Genomic DNA, 20,278 nt, shown 5'->3' with positions numbered 1-20,278 from the left:
AGCAGCTCTTCCTTAAAAATAAGAGTCTAAATTATAATATAACTGATTATATGTTTGTATATGTTTGTATGTTTGTTTTATTTCTAATTTGCTGAGGAGGCCAGTGATGCTGCAATTTTATTTCTATATTCTTAAATGCAATGACAGATGAATTCAGGGCCATTTAAGTATTTTATTTAAATTCCAATTCAATGGATGTTATTTGAAATACACTCCAAGAAAAGTTGTTGAGCTTGTGGAGAAGTGAACATTTCAATTCCATGCAACACTGTCATTAATAATCTGCAAGGGTTTTATTTTAATAATATAGCCACATGTCCTGTTTTCAGAGATATAGGATCATAACTGTAAATAAATGCTATGTATGCTATTTTCTAAAGGTGTGTAGTATGTGGGCTTCCTAAAAGTCTTGATGTAAGTTAACTTCCCAGTCAAAGTGACAAACAAAAAGGCGATAGCTTTCTTAACTGAATATTCTTTATTTTAATCATTGTAAGATAAATAAATAGATAAATAAAATAGCCTACTATATAGATAAGGTAAGGTAAGGTAAAATAATCCATAATTAGACCCACAGCAGGGAAATGTAGCCTACATTATCACAGTAGCAAATGGAATAGTGCAAACAAGAAGCATAACTTAAAAAACAAAACAAAACAAAACAAAAAACAGTAAAAAGAATACATTAAGTAAACAGTAAAAAAAAGAAATGCAGCAATATGATGAAAAAACACAGGACAGTATAAGTAAACAGTTAAACAGAAAACAGCAATGTAATAAGTGAACAGAAAAAAAAAACCCATATTGCAATATAATGAGTAAAACAAAAAACACAGAACAATATAATAAGTAAACAGTAAAAAAGAAAATCAGCAACATAATAAAAAACACAGGACAGTATAAGTAAACAAACAGTCAAATAAAAAACAAACACAGAGCGATATAGCAATATAATAAGTACACAGTAAGAAAAACATTGCAGTTTAAGTAATTAGTAAAAAATGTATTGCTGATATTGCACCTGAATGATGATTTTAATCAGTAAAAATAAAGTCAAGGTACAGTAAATAGGCTGAACAGCTAGATTAAAAAAAACAAAACAATAACTGAACATACAAGCTACAACAGACTTTCTGCATCTTATTCGCTCATGAGGCTTTTATTGTGAAAGTCGTAACCGGAAGCTAGTGCATTTCCTCCAGCTTGTGTTGACAGAGGATCGCGCGCAGTAAAGATTGGCTGGTTAAAGTCCTCCGTCTGTCCAAACCACTCCCTGGAGCTGTCGACAGAGCCACCCTTCACTCACCGACGAAACCGTACCCAAGTGTATTTGTTAACTCGGCGGTAAAACTAATAAAAACAGTCAATACATTTATCGATACTGATATCTGGTCAAAGTTTTGACGCTCGGAAACTACTTAAAACTTTTTACAGTCGGACCTGCCGGAAGGAGACAGCATGGTGCTGAAATCAGAAGACGGCGTAGGTGAGTGAAACAGTCAAGGAAGTCAAGTTTTCTTCGACTAAATGTCGTTTAGATGTCTTTAAATGTCTTTACTGGAGTGTGTGTGTAGTAGGAAACATGTTTAAGAGAAGTTTAAAGTATGTAAAAGGCTGAGTGTGTGACGGTAAATCTCAGGAAGCAAATGTGTGTAATGAGTGCGGTACCGCCTGGCCTTGTTTACAGTGTTTACTCTGCCGTTTGTACCAACACTACTTCGAGTCAGCTTAGTGCTTGTGTTATCAAACCCAGTGGTTTTCTAAAAAGACTAAACTTTACTTTGCCTTTACTATAAAACACTAATTAAATACAACTTAAAAATAGGTAATATTGTCATTTATAGTGTCAGTCTGCAGTAGAAGACTCTAAAAATATAAATGTAGCCACAATAAACTAACAATCTGAATAAAATGCATTGTAAAAGGAGCCTTTAGCTTCACTTAACAATTTCAAGTTTTAAGAAATCATTTGTCAGTCTGCTTTCTTTGCAGATAGTAGCCGTAGCACTGTGGGTGTTTATCTGAACCACATTTATACACACTTTAGTAACACACCCTTTAGTAACACATTTATTGCTTGCAAACTTGATGCACAACAGCTTCCCAGTTCCTGCATGAGAGAGAAGATCCTCAGTGTCATCTTTCATTTACTATTATCAGCAGCAACAGGTGTGAGAGCAGTTAATCCTCCAATGTCTGCACGCATGGCAGCAAAATACTGTTTAATTCATATTTACATTTTGAGTTTTCTTAATCATTCCTGCCTCTGAGTTGGTTATCGTAATTAAAGTAAAACCTTCACAGAAGCTCATTCCAGCAGCAGTAATATTGTTTTAAACCACAGTTAAATTTTATTATTACCACAGAGTATTACTATATAGAAAAAATAAGAGCAGCAGCCTTTGAAGTCAGACAGAAAGCTTTTTGTCGCTCAGCATGACGCTTTCATCTTCTTGGCTCGGTTAGCTTGGCAGCATTAATTAGCACCCTCAACTTGCGTCACTATTAATCGTGTTAGAGAACAGTGAACGTCTGACTGACTGATCCTGTTATATGCTGCTGCTCTTTTGTCCTGCCGATGGAGTGGGAGAACTTACACACTCTTTGCACACTCAGTGGCCCCGCCGGCCGAGCCGGGGCTGGCACACAGCTGCATTGTGTTTACAGGGATGAGAGAGGGGAACAGTCGATTCTCTTCCGAGTCCATTTGTCTCTGCCACTTAGAAGTGGGTGGTCTGGGAAGTTAAAGTAGTTGTCACTAATGGTTCCCTAATGAGTGGTGCTTAGAGCTCTAATGGGCCCTCCAGAACAATGTGCCCTGCCTGGCACTAATGCCCCGGTGGTTTGATAATCGTCATCCTCTCCCCATAATCATATTGGAGTCTTCTTTCTGCATCAGTTGCAGCCCCCTTCTCCACTCAGGCCGGTGTCCGTTCTACATTGTTCTGCTCTGTTAATGCCATAATGCAAGTGGGCAAATGTGTATATACAGTGATGGGAGGTGTTGCTGTGAGGCTGATGTTTGGTCGCTCAGCAGCACTCGGTAAGCTGCATTGCTGACATTCTTCAGGGCAGTATCATTGGTCAGTGGAAGAGGCAGAACAATGAAGGTGTACAGTAATTTATCCACTGTAACCTGTCGCTGGGACATTTGTCAAAGTGTAAACAGAATAAAGTTGTTAAATTGAATTGAAAAACATCTTAAAAGTTAGTTGATTGCTATCATCAAACTCAATTTGTCAAGATCGGAGTTGGGTTGGTTCTGATTTTGCAGGTCCGGTCAGGTGTACAAGGTTAAACTGGTTTGATTGTATGCAAACTGGCTGAAAGGACATATTAATTATGACTGGCAAATTAAAAAGTAGCCATCAGCAACCTGTGTGGACAACGTCATGGGGCTAAATCCAACTTTTATCACATTCGTAATAAGCAACATGATAATCTCTATAAGCCAATATTTGCATATATATGAAGAATATAAGCAATGGGGCAGGATTTTGGCATCAGAAGCGTTCTGGTTTCCTTTTGTAGTCCGAGTAGTATTGACCAACCACGTTTGAGCAGCAGGTAAACAGTCGGTGTGGAGAGGAGGAACACATCAACAATTGTCTGACGACAGTTAAGCTTTATAACGGCTGCTTTTTACTTATCTACATCCATATGCAAATATCTGATTTCAGAAATTAGCCGAAATGAGCAGCACACGGAAGAGGAACTCTTGGCCCCAATATCCATTTGCCACATTGGATCTCCCAAAATGTGGGCCATCATCAGACTGATAGCCGATAGGTTCAGAGAATGGCAATATAACAACGTGATTAATTTGAAATTATGTTTGCTTAAAGACCAACTAATGGCAATTACGGCATCAAATTTCCATCATATGTCGCAAGCGCAATAAAGCATGCCCTCTAACTTGAGTTCGGCCCAACCCTGGTCAAGATATAAGCCACAAAGATGTATAAATATGTCCTATGTATAAATAGCTCCTGGAGCCACAAAACAAAATAAGATTACTAGGCCACAATCATGCAGCTCTATCCAAGTCTCAACTTTAGCCGAAAGAATGAATTAATCAGTCGATTGACAGAAAATTGTCAACAGTTTTGATTATGGAGTAACTTTAAGGCATTACTCAACAAATATTTGCTGTTTCAAGCCTCTAAAATATGAGAATTTGCTGTTCTTCTCTCTATTACATGAGTGTGAGTTTGAAATCTTTGAATTCGTGTCTGTACGTTGGACAAAACAATCGGTGTAACTACGTCACCTTGAACTGTGGGAGCTTGTGTGTGCTTCACTGTTTCCTCACATTTTATAGACTTAACATTCATTGAATTTAATCTAACTGCTTTCTCTTGCGGTGCTGCCTGTCAGGATCACAGGGCGATTTCTCTGATGAGCTCATATCATTACATTTCGCTGTTAACACAGTTGACAGTTAATGGCTGATTTACATGGGGTGCTGTGTTTGCTCTCGCAAGCTTGTCATCATGCAGGCCTGTGAGGAGCCGTATCCTCTGTGTTCCACAAATAGATTCACCAGTCCTAAACTTGGCCACTGAGAGTCTAGGCTTCATTTTGGTAATTATTTGCTTCTCTGTCTCTCAGTCAGAAACATGTCACACACGGCTTTTCTCTCTCCAGGAATCAAAATTACACCAGCATGTTTAATCTGTACTTTTCTCGTTCTCACTTGCAGTTTAGCCTGGAGTTAATTTTTTCTTGTATCTCCCAGCACTGAATGAGCTGCAGAGGAGTTGTAGGGAATAGTTCACAGCTTCATGCATCAGCTATTTTTCCCAGTAACTCCAGCCTTGTAAATACCAGAAGTCAAACTTGATGTAAACTAGATAAATGGAATCATTTCCATGAAATATCCTGCTCCAATCCATATTTGTTGGTGTTTAGCCTTTCAGAAACATTTCCCTGCAGTCAAACTCATTTAATCTCATTAATCACTTCATTCAAACTGAGGATTTTGCTTGAAAAATTTATCTTTTAGAGTGATGATGTGATAAAATATGCAGACAAATATCGAATGCATCATTCAAAAATCTCAATAGAAGCTTTGAATGTAAAACAACGATGCTCAGTACAGCCCTAACTTGCAGGTTTGTTTGCAGCAGGTATAGACACGCCTGGAGTCATTTTCTTCATGCGGGACAAAACTCTGATCGGTCTTGCTGATAGGGGCAGGAAAATTCAAAATGGCGCCTGGCAGGAGCTCCATAGAGAGTGGGCTGATTTGCCTGCCAAGAGTTTGGTTGTGCTTGCATAGTCGGCTCAGCATTATTTGTGTATGATTTGTTTGGGCTGCAGGTATGTGATGCAAAACTGAAGACATCAGCCCATTATATTGCACGTTTTGCCCCTGGTGTGGAAAGGCAAGTTTTTTGTGTTGCTTATCGGATCTCTTGTTGATTTTACAAATGATTTGGGATAGTTAATGTTTGTACAGTGTGTGTTGTCTCTTTGAAATCACAAAGAATGCATAAGAAAAGATCTGGCACCATAGAAACATTGTCAAAGAGGTAGACAGTGCCCTGATGAATGTGCATGCCAACATGTTGTGACAGAGTTGAAAGATTAAGATTATAGAGAAGAAAGAATGGCTATTTTATTGCCTTTCCCTACAGGATGGGTGGGTTAAGCCACAGCTTTCACTCTTCCTCTGAACTATGAGAATGGTTCACAAACAGGAAGCCAAGAATTTGACAATATGCTTGACAGGAAGTGACATCCCACGGTTGGTGTGTGGGCTAAAACGTCTACACTGTTGTGTTACAGAAAAAGCAACACAGAGACATAAATGTAGACACTAAGAGAGAAGAAAAAAGATCAGTGGCTCTTCCAGCTTTTCCATCATGTGTTTTCTGGATGTGTGTGCATGCATGTGTGTTTTACTGGCGAGTGAGAAAGGATGTTGATAGTAGGACAGCCCCGATAAGAATCAAGGCCAGCAGCATCGGAGGACAAAGGCACACATTGTGGGTAGAAATAGCACTTCCGCTTTTGAGGGAAAACATTGAAAATCCTCCACATTGGCCTATATAAACAATCAAGTTTGATAAATGCCAATAAAACAGATTGGATTATTTAAGAAAGCTAATCCTTTGTGTTCACAGTGATGGATTGTATGTGTGTGTCTGTGTGCTGCTGCAGGATGTTTATGCTGTGCAGTTGTCTGTATGTTTGCTTTACACCGAAGCTGTGTGTGCCGTGGCCTCGTCGCTATACATTCTTCAGCCCCAGCTTCCACCCAGTCACATCCTCTGGTCCCAGCATTCCTTCACAGCCACCTCAGCACGGCGAGCAGACTGATGGTGAGCTGTGTGTGGGATGGTAATGTCCTCTCAGGGGACCAACAGTCATTTGGATCCTGTGACTTGAAAGTGTGGCATACATCCAGGCCGACTTGTATACGTGCAACAAGGGGAACCAAGAAGAACCTGCAGGGTCACATGATGATTTAAAGCAGTGGTTCCCAACTGGTGGATCGCAGGCCCATCCTGAATGGACTGCAGGCGACTCACAAACATGTCAGATTTGTAAAAAACAGACTTTATTTTTAAGTACATTCAATTTCCAGCACAGAGCTTTTATCATGAAGTGTCGTTTTCTGCGGTAGAGGGAGTGACTAACCGACAGCTACTTGACAGAGACAGCAAACTAGCTCTACGACATGGCCAAACGCAAGTATGACGCTGAATGTATCAAACTAGGGGATCTTGAACTAAATGACTAAGGAGAAATCTGGACACCATGGCTGGACCAGTTTGGAACCACTGATTTAAGGGATCCAAAAGAACGATAAAGCCTATCTGAAATACTTACAACTTTTAACTCTTAGAAGAGTATCGTGATAATATTATATCTTGTGGCCTCTGGTGATTCCCACCCCTAGGAATCATGTGCATCAACACGCACTAGCCGCCAGACCATCCATGAAAACAGCGACTAGAGAAGCTCTGATTACAACATGCACAGAGGCTGTGTGACCTTATTCTCTGCTAGGGATGCCATTACTTTACTATATCTTACATAGCAAATAGTTGTTTGCTGCTATAATAATGCTCTGAACGTTACATCTCCTTTAAGGCCTCTGAAAACTCTTCAAAGCAAATAACCTGCTCTTTAGTTGTGTTGCCCACAACTCATGGTCATACTGAGGCTTTGACCTGTAATAAGCACATGCTACTTCATTTTTAAAAGGGTCACATGCCGAAAAAAGGGAGCCACCAGTGTAGTAAATATGGGCTCCTTACATGCTTATTTACATTTTCTTTCTGACATCATCTCTTTCTGTTATGTCCGACATTTCACAGAAAAGCTTGACGCAACACAGAGACAAAGTACCTGATCTTGATCTGCAGGGGTTTTCATACAGTTTAGAGTAATAATGATACTGATAGTGAAAACATGACTGATCTAACAAGTTTTTCCTATCGCGTTGCTTGTCGACACTATAAATGAGGCTTGCCTCAGTGTACTCACAAGTTTAAATAAAGGTTACATACATTGCATTATGACCTTCATGCAGGATATAAATCATCACTTGTCAGCTCCACGTCACAGCTGGCTTCGACTCTACCAACACATGGATCCCATACTGACACTAGTCAGAGGAAGCTCTGTCACTGTGGGACTGCAGAGTGCAGCCGGCACAGCAGAGGGCTCCAGGTTGACTCATGAAGACAAGCAGACATGAGGCAAGCACTCACATCTGCTCTGTGATGCAGATGCACCCGAGGCAAATAAACACTCACGCTGTTAAAACACGCTGCTCGGGACACAACGAGGAGGAATGCTGGAAATCTTGCGCAATCTTTCTGGCATGTATCATTAGCATTAGGATTATGGTCACGCAGCAGTCTGAAGAAAAAAAATACACGATTGTCCTCAGGAAAGACTCCATTGTTAAACTGGAGTTTGGAGGTGATAATGATGACATGACTGGTCCCATGACTGATCAGGACAGAGAGGACCTGGCTCGAATTGCTGACTCATAACAACAGCTCATGACTTCCTGTCTGTCTCTTTGGGAGGTGACCGGATGTGTCCAAAGTTTACGTCATCAAAAAGCTAACTTTAGCACTGGATTTAGCGAAGATTGTAAACTATACGCCTATCAACAAACCTGGAGCCCCATCTAACTGCTGACATTTCATCATTTATTACTTTTGCTGGTGAGATTGTGTTATGTTTTTGATGTTGTCTTATAGAGTTCATTGAACTCTGAAACACAGAAGATGAGTTTTCCTTCATCACTCTCTACCTACCCCTGCTGGCATGTGTCACTATTTGCTTAGTCACATACAGTTGTTATCTCATTAGTTGTGCCTTAAAAGGTCAGAGGCAACCAAGGTCAGAGTTGAAGTTATTTGAACTATGAGGGCAGTGCTCAGTGGCAGTTTTGAGGAGGGCACTGCAGCAAGGGCATAGACTGTAAAAATGATGGACGCAGCTACTATGACTGCACCCATTGGTTTGTGGACTTCCATTTTGAAGCCTCAAGTTTGTTATTTCACCTGTTGCCATCTTGTTTTGTGGAGCCACAAGTGACCATATTTGGGTGAGAGGCTGGCGAGCAGAGTAGGGAGGACACTCAAAGTGGCCCTACCTTAATTATGCGTAACTTAAAGCCCTAAAATAATGTTTATGTAAAAAAATCACCCCTGTACAGTTGTATTGAAAGTTGAAATAAGCTTTACAGCCCAAACCCATGTTTGTACCAGGCTGTAAACATGTTTATTTCTGCTGTAAAGTTTGGCTTTTTAAAATGGGGGTCTTTGAGGATTGACCGGCTTCTGGAGCCAGCCTCAAGTGGCCATTCAAAGAACTGCAGATTTTGTCGCTTAGTGTTGGCTTCATTTTTCAGCCCTGGAGGTTGCGCTTCGGCAAAGGCAGTGCTTCCATACCGGCTAATCAAATGTGGAAAGCTTATGTTTCGTCCTGTGCTACTGAATATTTTATAATATGAGCTTCACGTGACGTGACTTTTAATGAATCCTTTCTTGAAAATCTGACCCATTTTTGACATAAAGCAGACTTTCTGTTTTCTGTTTTGGGCTGCTGGCTCTGGGTCGTATGATAAACCAGCCTACCCTTAAAACACTGTCTGTGTAAGTACATGTTGCTAATCACTATAGTCCAAGTGAGTTGTGTCTGTATTAGTTGTAATTTGAGAATTCAAAAACTGAAAACAAAATATAAATTCCTGTCACCACAACTTTATCACTTTTAATCAAACATACAGGTATTGACAGAAAGTCATGTGGTTATAGACCTTCATATATTGTGTGTGTGTGTGTGTGTGTGTGTGTGTGTGTGTGTGTAGGAGGCAGAGAAAGCAATGACCACTGGGTGGAGCCTCCACGTTAATGGTAGTGACAGCAAAACAGAGAGAGAGTGTAGAGAGAGAAAGGGAGGGAGAGGAGGGAATGAGGTGGTGAGTAAGGCTCCTTCCACAAATGGACTGTGTCAGTGTGCTGTCTGAGCATGCTGGGAGCTGATAGCTGTGCTGTACAGTTGAGGAAACCCGGCACTATCTCTCTCCGTGACTGGAGGAGCAGGCTCCTTCTCTCCGCCACTTGTCATGTGGACGTCCGGCTCGCCTGTGTTGAGCCCCAGGAGCTGACAGAAAAAGAGCCTGCTGGGTGTTTTTTTAATATCAAGGAAGAGAGATAAGGTGGAGAAGAGACAGAAGAGGAGTTCTCTGGACAGAAATTGATACTTTGGAGGATTTCTCTCACAGGTTAGCACTTAAATTTATCTTAGTGTTTATGCGTTGTATTGATCTTGTGTTGTTTTCAGCAAGTCTTTATCTGTGGCTCTGGTACTTTGCCATCATGTGGGACTTTGGTCAGTTGTCAGTGTGTCCACCTCTAGTCACATTTTGACAGTACTGGAGATTAAATGAGTGAAGCTGGGCATAATGCACGCTATTTAGATCAAAAACAGCGAGGACGCAAATCATTTTAAGTGCTAGTTTGACTTTTCGCCCGATGGGCTGTCCTGTCATTCTCCAGCTTGGTTTGTTGTGTTGTGGTTAAGGCCAGTGAATAGAGCGCCACTGACTGACACTTTAAATGATTGAGTACTGGTGCAGCAGGCCAATGACTGGGCAGTCTGTTGCTGTCAGTGGGGGTGAGGTGTGTCTGTATGATTTGGCGGGGTTGGTATAAAGGCGTATCTTTGTTTGACACTCTAGGATCATATAGCTGAGCAATTTAAGTGCAACCAGAGGCTGTTGAAGTCCGACTGCGACTTCACTTTGTTATGAATCTCAAAGGAAGCTTGAATGACCAAGAAATAAACGTAGAGCCTGGACACGCAAGTAAAGCCAAGGATGCTTTGGCCATCAGTCCCCCAGCCTGGGCCTTGTTGAGGAATGTTCAGAGAGGCCACTTGCAGACACAAAGGGAAAGCTGTGATCGTCCCACTGCTCGTCCCACTGTCTCTGTGTTCTCCTGCCATTCACCATCCCACGCCTCCCCGGCCAAACACAGGGCTCCTTCTCCTGTCCTCTCTCCTCTGCTCTGAGGCTTTTTGATCCAAAACTGGTGGTCCACGTCGGCCTGTTTTGGGTTCTGTTTTTGTGTTTGCCAGGTCAAAGAAGTTCTTTCAGTCCGGTTCCCATATTTAGGACTGGCATTCCCTCACAGCCCCTGCTCCGCTTTGTTACAAGCTGTCTGGTCCAGAAGATGAAGGGGTATATGTGTGTGTAGGTGTATGTGCATGTGTGTGTGGTATCAAATATATATGAGGGAGAGTCCCCTTGGGGTTTACCGGCGTAATGAGATTCAGTCTCAGATCAGAGATGAGCGGATGAGACATCCACGTTTTAAATCACCCTTTGTTGCTCAAGCAGCAAACAGCAGGAACGGCCAGAAAGCTTAAGGCCATTTTGATAGACTCTGGTGTTCTTCTGTGTGTGTTTCTGCCCATCGCAGCACACGTTATCGATTGTTTGTGTGCATGTGTTTTGTTACGAATGCATTAAACCTCATCATGAAGTGGACTGCTTCTTGTTACAGCCAGCACTCCTGTTGGTACAGGCTAGGGGTCGATTGATTGAGGCCTACAGGGACCTTGGGGGTGGAGGGTGCATTTTGCAGTTTGAAGAGAACTGTCCTCGTAACTGTAGGGACAAAGGCTGTGCAGTAACAACAGCCTTAAGGAACAGAGGACGGGGAGAAGGTGGAGGAGGGCTGGAGAAAATTGATGATCTTGGTTGCGTTTTGGAGAAAGGATGGCTGCAAACAAAGAGAGAAAGGTTCAAAGGAGCAAATGAGAGAAGAGGTGAAAGTGGTAGAAGAGAATGGTAATCGAGGCTAATACAAAGTGTGTAAGGACCAAAGACATGGCTATTCTTTTGCCAAGATATGGAGGAAAAAAGCTGTAGACACAGATGAAGGACCTTGTGCAGAGAGCAATTTCTGCTATCAGTGTCATTCATCTGCCTCGATCTGTGCGTGCACTTCATCAAAATGTAATTATGTACAGGCACACAGACACGTGGCTGCAGAAACGAATGTGTATCTCTTTGCATATTGCCTCAGTCAGCAGATCACAGGCAGCGTTGTAGCGTAAATATATTCATTGATGTCTCCATCTGGTCCAGAAGATGCAGCGAGAAAAGATCCGGTGTCACATTAAACGGTGTCACTTTACCATTCAGATCTGTGTGGAGCAATGATAAGACTATTTAAGTTCACCTCAGTGTGTATCTTGCGACCCTGTCCAGTAGCCGTGTCACTGCGGGCGGCCTAGGTGAGGAGCGTATTTAGTTAATAACTTTTTTCGGTCCTTGTGCTCTGAGAGGAGCTCCCTAAATTGGGTCACATCTGCAGGGAGGGGAGGGGGGCTGAGATACCCTACAAGCACTCAAGAATTTTAATTTCCTTATTTTCCAAGGAGAGTTCTTCAGTGATCTGGGTGGAAATGAGACGTCTGTCTCTTCTGCCAGGATGGCAATCAGGATGTGTATTAGTGGGCTCTGCCGCTGTGGGAGAGGGAGCTATAATTGGTGTCTCCCTTGATGTCTCCTCCCCAGCACTCTCCACTGACCCAGCCCTTACTATAAACTACTTTGCCCATCTAGGAACTCTACAAGACTCACTTAGTCGCCAAAGATAAGGACATACACTGTCAAACTGTTTGATTGGGTTTACGGTTCAAATTTAGCTCATTTTGTGAGTTAAAATGTTAAAGGGACAAAAGTTTTGCAAGGGGTTATGGATGCACCAGTTCAGGAGTGGGCACCATGATTATACTCAAAGGGAACGTATTGAGTGTTTTGAGTCATAAAATTAGGCTAAACGGCACTCAGTAGTAATGAGGGCTAGCGCACCACAAGCTGAAGCTCAGATTATACTGTCCCACATTTGGGACATGTCTGTACTTTAACATAGGGGAACCGTCATTATCTGCTCTCTACTTGCATGTTTTCAAATTACTTTACACTTCCTGTGTTAGCAGTCTAGTACAAACAAAAGCAGAGTAAAGGAAACAAGATATTTGTTGTAAAAAAGAAAGTACAGAGAACAATTAGGCTGAAAACTCTCCTCCTGTGGCTATTAGACTTCATGCACATCACATGCAATGTTGTGTACACATGTATCAGTGTGGAAAGGCAACTGGCAAAATAGTGTTTACAGTTTTGCTGGAAGTGTAGAGACTGTTCACTATGTGGCACACTTGGCAAATGCATTGGCTACAAGTGTTAGTTGTGTCAGAGATAGTGCTTCAGGAAACACTGCTAGCGTGAAGGCATTCAGAAAAAACTACTGTTTTTTTCAAAAAAGCGAATGTGACAAGATAAATTTAGTATCATTTTCTCGCCACTGTAACTGCCCTGCCTTGTTTCCGATTCTGACTCTGTCTAATAAGCTCTTTATATGAGACATTTTTGCAGTAACGTCATGGACTCAGTCTGAATATCACAGTCTGGGCAGTTCCAGTCAGATGGTGTTACTGTTGAAAGTTAAAACACAAGTTGCTAAACACTGACACAGCGCCAGGCACAGCGGACAATGCGCTGTGTCGGCCTCGGTGTGTGTGGGTGTTACGCATGTGCACGTGGCTGCTCCCTGGACTGTGTGCACAACTGTGCTCAAAGCATGCACGCCTCCGTGTGCATGTGATTCCCTGAATGACCCGCTTTCCGGGCAGCATGAGTCCCTGAAGGAGTGAAGATGTGGGCGGCCCGTGTTTCTCTTTCAGCCTGTGGAAATCACTACATACAGGGTCGCCCCAGTCAGAGTGCTGTAGGGCCCTTTGCTTCTGAGAGGCTCCTAAAGTCAGATATAGACGTAGATAACACCTCTCATCATTTATTCTTCAAACGTTTATCCTTCTTGCTGCATCGGTAAAAGATGGATATTATAAAGGCGTCAGAAAATTTGCCCTATAGAGATAATTAGCTTTCACTTGTACACAAACAGACTCTCTCCGTCACTCTTTCTTTACCCTGTTTGCCCTTTCTGTCTTTGTCATTTCCTGTCTGTTTCTGATGACAGTGTCTTTTCATTGGCTGTGCCAGTGCAGAGGTTTGCTGAATGACAGCCAGGCAGTGCTCCCAGACTGAAGGGAAACACGCTGCTCTCAGCGTTTACTTAAGTGGATGGGTTCTCCCCTCATCTGCTGTGTTCTGGGAAATGACTCCCACTTGGTGCCTACCTCTGGCACATGTGTGGGTGGGGCCTTTCCCTTCCCTGATGTGGTCTTGATTATTTCGGGTGGAGTCGGGAAGGCGGTGATGGGTGTACCTGATTGGCTTCTCGACTAAGCCTGATCATGTGGTTGATGGTAGATGACGTGTGGGGTGGCAGGGTGGAAATCCTGCCCTTTAATCCCAGGACCAGAGAGTCATCATGCATCTGCCCTGCCGATGGGCTGAAATACTCATTTCTTTCTCCATGTTTGTGCTCTTGAAGGAGGCAAGTGAGCAGATGATTTCCATCTTCAAATGATAACGTTCCTTTGCTAAATTTCTTTAAAATTATAGTCCTTTCCTGCAGCTCCTCTCTCGTCACTTCGTGGTCCTCCTCTAAGACAGGAATGCTGTGGTTGTGTCGTGTTGGGTCCGGCTGTCCCGTTTTGTGTGGCGTGGCTCCCTTCAGCACCCGCCAGCCGCCCAACCTGACATCATATTTCCAGAAAGAGGAATGCACCTCCTGCTTTTAGCTCGTCCTCTCTGTCGCTCTTGTTTGTGCTGATACATGCACAGCCCGCTCTGGGTTTACTCAGCGTGACATTATTTGCCCGGTTGATCGGGAGACAGGGTCATTAATTGTGAGGCAGATCACACTCTCAAACCTGTCAGCACTTTGTTTTTGTGAGTGTGCGCGCTTGTTTGTGCATCTCAGTCTGTATCAAAACATCCATTTCTTCCCCAATGTGAGCTGCTCTCGAGGGAACTGTCCGACCAAAAACAAAAGCTCGTGCAACTATTTATCTTGGTGTCAGCCCTCCCCTGCAAGTGAGAACAGTTGTCAAGAGCTAACCATGGTTTCCATGGATACCCTGAATATTTGGGATGGATTCGGTCAGTTTGCCAGGGATACTGTAGGCTGTGAGGTATGATGTGTGAAAGGTCAACTTCGTGCGGACTGTCTTGCTCCCCCAGCTGTCTGAAAACAAGACGGGAAGACAACATGGCTTTGTTTTGGAGTTCCTGAACAGCCCGCTGTGAGGCTCTTGTTGTGGTCTGCCATTGTCTATTATCCCTGTGTTAAATATTAGCAGACATTCCTGTGTAAGTCATGGGTATTTGCCCCAAGATGTTTAGGTTAGCATACCTTCTGTTATAAAAATAAGTGCTTGCCATTATGCAGCATATATTTCTCTCCAGGATGTCATTTATGTAGGATTTTATGCTTGGATTAAATCTACTTTATGAGAAATTAAACGAGCTGATGTTGTATTTTGCTGATCATGAAGTTGTGTGTGTTTGTGTGTCTCAAAGCACAATGAAGCTCATAATTTCTAGATGGCTGGCCTCGTCCTTGTTTTATCGATTGCTGTGCTAGATTTTGTTGAGCTTTTTAACCTTCATTACACTGACCTCATACTGCAGGTACACTGCATCCACAGTTTAGCTGCTCACATTTAGTCGTGAATATGTGTGGTTTTATTAGGCTCATGTAGGACCAATATTGAATTAATGTTTTTTATGGTCGTTATGGTATCATAGACAGTTGTGACATGAGTAATTTAAAACTTCATGTTGAAGATTCCTCTGTCCTCAGCTTCCACCACTCTGTAACCATTACCTTGTTAACCAGTTTGCAGAGATCAACGGTCAACCCCAGCCTCGACTGCTTTAACCTTTCAACCCCGCTGCTGAGGTAATGAGGGGAGGAGGAGAGGTCACACGAGGGGGCTTGTGTGTGGCCACTGGAGAAATCACAGAAAGAGTCACACACAGTGTCACAGAGTGACAGAGATGATCTTCCAACATAACGGCTGTGACTTGAGCAGCTCATGACACTGTCAGGGTTCAGCAGGGTGATTTCCACCCATGCTAAATATGTGTTGTGATGTTGTGTCAGTCGTTCGGTGTTTGCCAAACCACACTTTGCAGTGGTTGTGTTGCTGCAGAGCGACCAAATTGTTGGTGTCTCACACATCAGAGGGCTTCACAAGAAGTTCAACTGAAACTTAGAATTCATGAATGCACATTGGATCATGCCTTCGTTCAGCAAGTGACAACAAGTTTTTGTTGACACGAAGAGAGTGGAATCAGTTCCCTTCAGGCATCACAGATGTTTTTAGAAATGCATAGGAAGATACGTTTTCCTTTCCCAAGTTGCATGCTTGTAAAAAGATTTTTTTATTCAAGTAATCCTGATGCAATAATAGCTATTAACTACAAAGACTGAAACAAAATGCTTCCAACACAGTGCTGAAGTAAAGGAAACAGAGGTTGTGCTGATCCTAGTGGTGTCCCTTTATGCTTGTAGTGCAGGTAGGGGTTGCACACACACAGACACACAAACACACTGTCCATCAGTCAGGACACATTGCTCGTCCCTCAGTCCTCTGCACAGACAAAGCTAATTATAACAGCCTATAGCGTGAGTGACAGGAGGACTGGCAGCGCTTTGAGACCTGTCACATTTATGCTACTCTGGTGCTGATGCTCAGTGCTGCCTGGCTGACCTGAGCTCTTTCATTTAGTTGGGCAGATTACACACAAAAGGTAAATCCTCTTCAAAGTGCACCTGGCCACTGCAGACTTGGTTGACTTTGGTGTCGGTGCTTCATACCCTGAGGCCTAGTCTACATATATACAAGTTTGAAAATGTAGCTTGTTCTGTGAATTTTGGGCCTTCATCCACATGCAAACTGTGGTCTATGTCGCTTAAAATTGACCTTTTGGAAAACTCCTTCCAGGGTGGAGATTTTTAGGCAGGGAAAGCAGTTTTTGGCTTGTAACGTCAGAGTGTGCGCTGTTGTCTCCTTCATGAGGGGTTACTAAAGAGGCGGTCTTTAATGCAATGGCAGACAGGACCAAAATAGTGCTGGCTCTAACTTTGCTAACATGAGTTTTTACATGTTTACACATAAATGTGCAGTTACTCTTCCACTATCTTGAGGAACAGAGGTGTCAGAATACGCTACAGAGGTCACTGCTACAGGTAGCCTTTCGATAATAGATTTTGTTCAGGCTTTTGATTGGTCGACATCTTCTTAGTCTTTGTGTGGCTTTAGGGTTATCGCTACCTGCTGGTTTGGCGTGCTCTTGACAGCATGTCAGTTGTGTTTTTGTATTCATTTGGATGGAGATTTTAAAGATTTTAAAACAAGGCTTGTGTGGATGGGATTTTTATTTTTTAGAATGCAGGGATAACCCTGTTTTCAGAAATCCCCATGAATGTGTGGACTTCACCTGAGAGTCCTTGTTTTCTGTCTGAAAATGGTCTCCTCCTTCCTCTCCTCTCCTCTCCTCTCCTCTCCTCTCTTGCTGCTGAGGAACATTTTTCACCACTGTCATTGCCACAGTCACGTTTCATGAGGCAGGACTTCCCACCCCTAGCCGTGGGCATTCAGTCACCCTCTGATACGAAGCAAAATTATAACGTTATTTCTGTGATACCCTGAGGGACACGCCTCAGGGGATAGATATGCATAGAGTAGGATTAAGGTGCATTATATTTTGGGCGACTCTGTCCTAACCCTTCATCCTCTCTCTCATCTCCCTCCAGTGCCGGACGACCTCACCCCAGAGGAGCAGCAGGAGCTGGAGAATATCCGCCGGCGCAAGCAGGAGCTGCTGGAGGACATTCAGGTAATACTGGAGTGGGATGTGGAGGATGTTGTAATGTTTGTATGTATGAATCTTAAAACACAGGAACTGTAGATAAGTACAAGTAACCCAAAAAAAGAAAAATATCCACCTTTAGCGTTATCATTTTCGGTTTTGCTGATGTTTTGGAGAAATGTATACTTTTTTTCAAACATAATTTTACTTGTTTCAGGAGTTCTCAATAAAAACGTGTCAAAAAAATCAACTACTTGGCCCGTTTTACCCAACTGCAACAGATTTCAGGGTGCTGTAACTCTGTCTGCCTGTAAAAGCTTGTAATGTAAATTATGCTGCTTGGATCCAATTAAACTTAATATCACGGTCTGGCTAATCTTAATAAAAAATTTAAGTGACCCACCCATTAAAACGACCATTCTTGAGATTTAGAGGCTCTTGGAGCAGCGAAGGATCTGCATTTTTTTGGGTCCAAGGTCCAGACATTTGGCTCATTTCCACTGTAACTCCTCTTCCTTCTTGATTAAAATGTACCTCCTTTCCAGTTGTACAAATATTTCTTTTCTAAGGAATCCTTAAAACTTTTCACTCCAAGCGGAATTTGAGGTATTTCCTGCGAAGTGCTCACTTCCTTAAACCATTTCTGTTTACTGTTTAGCCATTTGTGTTTTGTAGATGCTCTGTGTCAGCAAAGACTTCTATTTATGGATACAAGTGATCTCTTTTGGGTGTTTTTCTTCAAATTTGGTTTTGAATTTAACGTGAGTATAAATATAAGGCAAGCAAATGATTCTGCATCCAGATGAAATAGGATTATGCTCTTATGAGGAACGTGCTCATGCAGCCAGACAAATATCCCTCATGTACTCTCTGATTTCTAAAGAGAGCCAGGATTCAAATCAGCTTGGCCAAATTTCCTTAATCATTGGTATCCTATGATGTTTTTTCGGCTGTTGCCTAGACCCAAGAGCAGAGCTGATTATCGAAGTGAGCTGCTCGGGTCAGTTCTGTCACTCAATTACCGGCAAAGCAAACGACACACAGGGGTGACAGAACTGTCATGGCCTGACAGAGAGTCGGCCTCCAGATGTCGGACGACTCAACTTCCACTGGCCCTGACACCTGACACATCCGACACCCTCTCTTTTATGAGCCTAGGCCAACATTGCTGCCCCTCCCCCCTCTTTGGCCACTACTGCCCCCCCCCCCCCCCCCCCCCCCCCACCACAACCACCCATTTTCTTGTATGTGCACAGCCTTTGTTTGTGGAGGCAAGCATTTAAGGAATGTGTTGTGATTGCGCAGAGCTTGAAATCACAAATGTTCCCTTTGTGGTTTGGCCTATAGTGAGTCGGCATTATGCATGAGGAATTACAAACTTACACTGCAGCTGGATATGAATGGAGAGGCTCGATGATTGTACCCTTCTACTTGAAGAGTTGCATCCTCCCATGATCCAAAGCAAGCTCTGCCTGCATACAGGACCTCTCTTATGCTACAGTCTATTATTCCGCACTTTCATCAAGCTGACGTCACCCTCTCCATCCTCTACCCTCTGTAATGCCCTTACTGCGCCAGCCTGGCACCAGCGGCCCTGGCTTGATCGACTAAATCTGCCTCTAAGGCCATTAATCACTAAAACGCTACACAAAATATAATCCACTTTTACGCTTTCTTACTCCATTTGTATTGAGGTTGTCCCCGACTGATCTCCGCCCAATTGAATTCAGTACGAGAGGATTTCTCTAGGAGAGCACACACAAACACGTGCATTGATTTGAGATATAGATCCGTATATTTTAACTTTTAACTTGAACTACTTTATGTCTTAGATGCTCTTTTTGTTTCTTGTTGTGTGATTTTCTTTAATTGCTTTGCTGGAAGGGGCCTTAGTCCCAAGATTTTCAGTGGCAGTGACTGCTCTTGTAATGGTTCTGCATTTGACAATAAATAACTTTGAACTTTGAGTCAGTTTTTAGTTTAAAGGAAATGAGTTGGATGTGCAGCTGTGTTTCAGTTCATCAGCAGTGACTCTGCTCTCTTTGTTGAGCTGATGGCTCTGCTGTGAGTATTTACTGGATGTGATTAAAGGCCACCTGGCTTCTAGACAAAGGGAGATGATGGCCTCTCCCTTGGCACTGTTTAATAAAGCCTGGTACAAATACTTTGCGTGTTGTTTGTGTTGGTCACACTCGTCCACGCCTCCAGGTGTCAGAGAAATTAATAGGCAGATGATGAACTCATCTTCTTGTGATACTTGTGACATTTTAGGACTAACCTTTGTGTCTTTCCTACAGCGGCTGAAGGATGAGATAGCAGAAGTGACAAGTGAGATCGAGAACCTGGGTTCCACTGAGGAGAGGTAAGAAAAAGGGATCTGCCCCTCCCCTACACACAGATTACTCTCTCTGTTTTGCCTAAATTGGCTTCTTGTTTGCCTTCTATTAACTTAGCAAATGAAGCTGTCAATTATTAATGTTTGATGGGCAGGTCGGGCCTTCCCGTCGCACAGAATACGCTCCCCCAAATTGGCTATGCTTTTAAGGCAGTTTAAATGTTTCATCAGGCACACCCCCATGATGGGAGGCCTCATTGAATAATGCAGTGGGTGTACAGGCAGCAGCAGACAATGGTTTGTCCCAGGGGAGGGAGTGCTGATGTTGGGTCTACTCAAGTGGATAGGGATCCCATCAGCTACCGAAAAATCCTAAAGCACTCCTTCTTGGATCTGAAACCCATTAAAGGTTACAGCACCTTCTTGTGATCAAAGTTTCCTTCAATCCATTTACTGAAGCGAGCACTTGATGGCCTGTGCTGCCGCTGAGCGTCTGCTTAGTCGAGTGTTGGACTTTGGCCGACAAGAGCTGAAGGAATGCTGGTGCGAGTGAATCAGTGGGAACAAGTGGTGACCTCTCACCGGCTGGAGATGGAGATGTAACCATGGCGATGGCGGACTCTTTGAGCGCACTTTGACCCCTGAATAACTCAAGGCCTGAGAAATGAGACGTT

General features: G+C 43.0%; 1 protein-coding gene across 4 annotated transcripts in view; it reads left to right on the top strand.

The window, feature by feature from the left end:
• cyth1a (cytohesin 1a) overlaps positions 1-20,278 on the top strand; it is a 50,970-nt gene that overhangs the window by 17,871 nt on the left and 12,821 nt on the right. For 2 of the 4 annotated variants that reach the window (XM_033644492.2, XM_033644490.2), the window contains exons 2-3: positions 17,214-17,296; positions 19,567-19,631. In XM_033644492.2, the coding sequence (XP_033500383.1) occupies positions 17,214-17,296; positions 19,567-19,631 (148 nt within the window). Of the gene's footprint in view, positions 1-1,261; positions 1,487-9,705; positions 9,758-17,213; positions 17,297-19,566; positions 19,632-20,278 lie in introns of those variants that run through there. The other 2 variants (XM_078161673.1, XM_033644493.2) reach the window with 2 other exon arrangements.

Source organism: Epinephelus lanceolatus, chromosome 18 (genome assembly GCF_041903045.1).
Source record: "Epinephelus lanceolatus isolate andai-2023 chromosome 18, ASM4190304v1, whole genome shotgun sequence".
In the NCBI taxonomy this organism is placed as follows: domain Eukaryota; kingdom Metazoa; phylum Chordata; class Actinopteri; order Perciformes; family Serranidae; genus Epinephelus; species Epinephelus lanceolatus.
This window is presented reverse-complemented; position numbering and strand designations above follow the sequence as displayed.